The sequence below is a fragment of the Peromyscus maniculatus genome, chromosome 1 (assembly GCF_049852395.1).
Source record: "Peromyscus maniculatus bairdii isolate BWxNUB_F1_BW_parent chromosome 1, HU_Pman_BW_mat_3.1, whole genome shotgun sequence".
In the NCBI taxonomy this organism is placed as follows: Eukaryota; Metazoa; Chordata; class Mammalia; order Rodentia; family Cricetidae; genus Peromyscus; species Peromyscus maniculatus.
Window position 1 is genome coordinate 49,911,637 of NC_134852.1, and position 6,000 is coordinate 49,917,636.

The 6,000-nt window shown below is 52.2% G+C and overlaps 1 protein-coding gene across 2 annotated transcripts in view; it reads right to left on the minus strand.

The window, feature by feature from the left end:
* Rhpn2 (rhophilin Rho GTPase binding protein 2) overlaps positions 1-5,648 on the minus strand; it is a 55,191-nt gene extending 49,543 nt beyond the window's left edge. For both annotated transcript variants that reach the window (XM_006985009.4, XM_016003560.3), the window contains exon 1: positions 5,497-5,648. In XM_006985009.4, coding sequence (XP_006985071.1) covers positions 5,497-5,565 — 69 coding nt within the window. In that variant the 5' untranslated portion in view covers positions 5,566-5,648. The remainder of the gene's footprint in view (positions 1-5,496) is intronic.
* Positions 5,649-6,000: the final 352 nt, after the last annotated feature.

Genomic DNA, 6,000 nt, shown 5'->3' on the forward strand with positions numbered 1-6,000 from the left:
AGTGGAAAGCCAGCCTGGGAATCTTAGGGTGACCCTGCCTCAAAATAAGAAGGAAAGAGAGGAGGGCAGTGCAGTAGAGTGATTGTCTGCAATACCAGACGCCCTGGGTTCGATCCCCAATACTACACCATCAAACAATGCAACATAGGCCATATGCGACACACAGACCTCTCATGAGAAGGGAAGAGTCTGGGCTTTAAAAGGAAGGAGCCCAGCATGGTGGCACACGTCTTAAATCCCAGCACTCAGGAGACAGAGGCAGGCAGAGTTTGAGGCCAGCCTGGTCTGCATAGTGAATTCCAGGATAGCCAGGGCTACATAATGAGATCTTCTCTCAAACTTTTTTCAAAAAGAAGAATAAGAAGGATTTCTCCTCCTCCCTCCCCACTGGAGCCTCCAGGAAGCCCAGAGAGTAAACAGGGGCCATAAACCAGGACATCGCAGGCCTCGGGGCCCTGTCCAGGCAGCAGGTTTAGAGAACAAGTAATCAACTGCTCCAACAGCTCCTGAGTAAAAACAATGGAGCTAAATTCACTTGGGGACACTGTTCCCTGGGAAGAGGAGGCGGGGAGATAGCAAGAGACAAAGCCTTACTGTCTGTCAACCTCCCTGCGCAGGGCTCACACCTCCCAGTTTCAGCCTCCCTAAAGTGCTGGGGGAAGCTTTTCTGTATTTTTCTTTCTTTTTTTTCCTCCGAGCTGAAACAGGTTTTCTGGGGGATTTTAGGATTACAGCCCCTGGGGAGGAGAAGGAGGCCCCGGAGAAGGGGCTTGCTATCTATCGGAGAAGGGGCTTGCTATCTATCGGCACACAGAAATTCACATGGCTCTGCAGCTAACAGCAGGTCTAAACACACTTTTTTTTAAAGCCAGAATAAAAATCTAGGGGAAGGGGATGGGCAGCAAAGTGGACTGATCCTCCTTTTAAGAAAGAACTTTAAATATATATAAATAATATATAAACAGAAACAACCCAGGCAAGGAATTTATAGTAATCTTATAGAATCACATTTTAATGTAAGCATCATAAAACTCAGTGAGAAGGTAAAAGAAAAAAGCCCAGTGAAAAGCCAGAAAATGAGAGAAACTTGACACTGTGAGAGCCTAAAGTTCTCAGCCTTTTCTTTTTAGAAAAGTTATCCAAGTTATCCACCAGACCCAGAGAACAGAGTTTGTCCTGAGATGTCCTGGCCTGGGGATAAACTGTGTCCTCAAGCTATATACAATCAAGTCCCCCACAATCCCAAAGAGTCACCCCCCACCCCACCCCCGAGTGCCCTGATTTACCGAGGAGCTCCCTCCCTGCTATTTTTCATACTTTGGATCCACAACCAACTTGCATAGGCAATTAGGTTTCCTTTTGTGTGCAAGTCACACAAAACACAGCTGACTGGGCCGGTGAGCCACCCCACGGCTCACTCCCTCGGAACAAGGGTAAAAAGGCTCACTCCTTTTCAAGCATGGCCTGAACTCTGCAGACAAAGCCTCAGCTCCTAGGCGGCTCAGTACCCCAGGAAATGAGGCCTGGCTGAAACAGCAGGGCCCAAAGGTGGGGGCTGTCACAGAGAGGCAGAGCACTAAACCAACTCTCTAAGACTCCAGGTTTATTCCCCAGGGAGCAGGGGGTGGAGGAATCAGGGTCCAACAGTCTGTCCCAGTCTGTGGCCAAGCCACAGGCACAGCCTTCCGTAGTGAACAGAGCAGAATAGCATTTGAACGTCAAGAGTAAGATATGACGAAGAACTGATAGGAAATTAAGTTTGTCTTGGGCAGATAAGGATCCAATCCCGCAAGAACCTGGGTAGGGGAGTCTGACCTGAGTGCTGTTGTATAAGGTCCTGACTACATTTCCAGTTTTGGGGTGCCTATTCCGTCCCCTTGGTTGGCCCACCCTCCCAATACTTCTAAACCTCACCTCCCTTCCATCAGCCAGAAGTGTTTCCTCAGTTTGCCCTTTTCCTGGTCTCCACACCTGCCTGCTTCCCTTTTACCTTTCGGTTAGTTTGTATTTGGAGACAGGGTTTGACTGTTAGTCGGAGCTGGCCTGGAACTCACTGTCTGTAGAGGCCAGCCTGTCTGCTTCCTGACCACTGGAGTCTCAGGTGTGTGCTACCACAGCTCCAGCATTTTACTTTGGTTCTGTCTGGTGAGCAAGAAATCAAGTCATCTTAGAAAGCAAAACTCAGTCCACCCTCCAGAAGGAGGGGCCTGCAAAGCCTAGAGGCAACCAATTTGCTCTGTGTTCTTACATTCTTTCATCACTTCATTTGCAGCTTTTGAAGTGCTTTAGGCAGCCGCCATAGTACACTAACCTAGCAGGCACGAGCCCTGGGGCTGGAAATATAAAAACAAAATTTTAAGAAGACTCTAACAGGGTGTGGAAGTCTACACCTGGAACCAAGAACTGGAGAGGCAAAGACAGCAGGACAGAGAATTCAAACCATCTCAAAAACAAAACCAGGAAAAAGAGAAACAAGTCTGTAGACTTGCCAGTTCTAAAAGCATTTGGAAATGGGGAATGTAGCTCAGTAGTAAAGTATTTGTGAGGTGTACAAGAGGTCCGGGTTCTGTCCCCAGCACCATAAAAATCTTTTTTAAAATACACATTGAGAGCTGAGCAGTGGTGGCACCTTTAATCCCAGCACTCGAGAGGCAGAGGCAGGTGGATCTCTGTGAATTTGAGGCCAGCATGGGCTACAGAGCGAGATCCAGGACAGCCAGGGCTGTGTAGAGAGACCCTGTCCAGAATAACCACACACATACACATACACACACACACACACACACACACACACACACACACACACACACACACACACACACAAAGCCTAACATGCAGAAAGCTGTGGGTTCTATGCCCAACAGCGCAAAAATTCATTCTCTCTCAGCTGACAAAGAGGGATTACAGAGGTAAGGTCAGCCTAGACTATATGAGACCTTACACACACACACACACACACACACACACACACACACACACACACCTGTGTGCACTTGCCTTCTGCCTTCTTCGGGTTGCCTCCTCCATCATCTTCTCCAGAAAGCTAACCACACTGGTGTTTGTTCCCACCCTCCAAAGACTTACTTTCTGCTCTTCCCTTGAAGGGGTCATCTAGGCCTCTCCACCACTCTTCAGGCTAGTCAACCTTGGTTGTCTGCTAAAAAGACTTAATTTCTCTCAGCTCCTTCCACACTGCCCACCCTTTCATCTTTCTTGTCTTCTCTCTCCCTATCTCTTCCCTTAAGCCAGGTATTTCTGTCCCAGTCTTCTTGACTCAGTATCCAAAATGTCAGTCACTTGAGTGACTCCCAAAGTGGCATTTCCAGTCCACAGCTGGCAGATTGCCAGGTCTCGCTCATCATCTCAACCTCTCAGCTGGCATCCCCGCTGGCCCAGCTTTCAGTCTGCCTGGTCCGAGTTAGGGGAACAAGCTGGGGGGAAGGATAGGTGAGCAAGAGTTCATTGACAGTGCTTTATTCATCTGTTTATGTTCACAGTGCCGGGAATGGAACCTGGGATCATGTGCGTGTTAGGCAAGTGCTCTACCACTGAGCTACATCCCCAACTGGACCCAGGATTTCCCGCTGACTAAAGCCATCAGCAGTCTGTATCAGAGGAGGGGAAGATAAAGACAATGGAATCACGGGGTCTAAAGCAGCAGCTTCTCAACCTGTGGGTCACGTGTATCAGAGAAACTTAAACACCCTGAGAGCTACAGACAGTTCAGTGGTTAGGTGTGCTTGCTGCTCTCGCAGACGACCTGAGTTTTGTTCCTAGCACTCATGTCAAGTGGATGCTAACAACAACCTATAATTCCAGTCCTAGGGTATTCAGTGCCTTCTTCTGACCTCCAAGGTCTTGTGGTGCATACATACATACACTCAAGGCACAGCTCTTAAATCTTTAAAAACAAAAACAAAAACACCCAGTCTCCCATCCTTTCTCTCCCCCTCCTCCATGTCCTCCCCTAAGACTCACAGCCCTGGAAGGGAATCACAGAGAGAACCTGTTCTGAAAGGCTTGGCACCCTCCAGGGTATGCACCATCCACCAACTTCCTCTGTCATCTCCCCACCCACCCCCCAAAAGCTGCCACAGGTTCACCAAACCATCTGTTCAAATGACAAGCAATCTAGTAAGAACTGAAGTCCCAGAAAGAGGCAGCAACTTTCTGGAGGCTGTACAGCAATTTTGTGGGGGTGGCAGTCAAGCCCTAGGGCCTTAGGGTGGAAGACTTGGGATTCCCAGGCCAAGCAACCTCCTGCAATTCTGGCCTGTGATCCTCTGGCCCAAACGACACACATAATTAGAAGTTATAATCCTGTAATTCCATGATGACATCTTTCAACTTAAATATACTTTAAAACTTTTTTTAAAATGCCAAAAGCAACTTTAAAAATTGCCCACTGTCCCCACCTGTCTCCATATTCCCCTCCTGTTCAACTACTTCATTCGAGCGAAAACTCTTAAGTCGCCAGTGTCCCGCGGGAGAAGGAAGCTGCCAAGCCCATTTACCAAGTGGCGTTGAACAATTAAGAATTGATTGTTCTGTGGGAAGCAGTTTCACTTCCCTATTCATAATAACTCGCTGTGCCTTCGATCGTATCAGTTAGAAAAATATCCACGACAATCTCTCAACCCATCAGGTGATCCTTGGCCAAACTCCAAAGGCTATTTTTAGACTCACTAGGGACCTGAAAGGAAGGTGAGGAACCTGTCACTGTGATTCGAACCTCCAAGGCATCTTGGTAAGCCAGTTCCTACAGCTGTTGGGCATGCCAGCGCCGCTGTGGGCGCCTGCTGGGGTCGCTTTTGAGGAACTGAGCTCCAGGGCAAAAGACAGTCGGGTAAGTTGCCGAGGAGCTCCAGGACGTGCCAAACGCGCAGAGCCCAGTCTCTCGCCCGCTCGGTCTCTCGGACAACCAAATACAGATAAATCCGCTTTGAAGAAGGGGTGAGACTGGCCCTCTTGCGCGACGCGAGGACAAACGAGGAAGGAGCGCTCGAAGTCCCCTTGAAGCAGCCACCCTCCCTTACCTAACTAATAAGTCGAAGAGGGAGAACGCTGAAAGCATTTGGAAGGCAACAGAGCAAAACTCTCCGTCTGCGCTAAGCACTCGGGTGGAAGCTGGGCTCCGGTCGCAACGAGGAGGGACCGAGCTCGCCAGCGTGGCCAGGGGCTGGTCCTTTCCCCACAGGCGCGGGAAGGCTGGCAAGGCCATCCGGATCACTTCTCCGGGCTCCTACCTGCGCGCGGCTCGCCCGTGCACCTGTGCGCCCGAGCCCAGCTGCCCGCCATCTGCTCGGGGCGCTCAGCCCCACGCAGTCCCCTCTCGCCCTCCCTTCCCCTCCGCGAGGCCCGCACTAGCCCCGCGCGACCCCGCGCGTCCCCCTCCCGTCTCCTCCCACTCCGGGCCAGGCCGACCCCTGCCGCCAACCCCATCAGCGCGCTGCACAGTTTGAGCGGACAGAGAGGGTCTGCGGGCTCGCCGCCCACCTTCCGAAAGTAGTCATCGCTCTCTTTCTCCAGTGGCTGGGGGGCCGCGGGTAGCAGTGCGTCGGTCATGCTGGCGGCGCGGGAGCCGAGGGTGAACTGAGGTGCAGTGGCCACCAAGGGCCCCAGAAGGCGCCAGGACCCGCCCCCACCCCCGCCCCACCCCTCCCCGCCCCGCCTCGCCGGACGCGCGGCGCGCTGCAGCCCCGCCCGAGCCCCAGAGCGCCAGATATCTGGAGCCCCGCCCCTCCTAGGAAGGCGGAGCCATAGGCGGATCCCGAGTCTGGAACTCCGCTCCACCCTGCATCCCTGAGAGTGAGCCACACCCCTAATCTTTGGAGCCACGCCCCATCTCGCCTAAGCCCAGCCTTCTAGGCCTACGGGAGACCGATACCTAGCTCGCTGGAGCCTCGCCCCGCTCTTCTCAGGCCCCGCCCATAGCAGGCGAGGCCCGCCTCCAGCCCCACCCGAGGCCGGAGCCCTAGCCCTGAAGCCTCCGCCCTTATT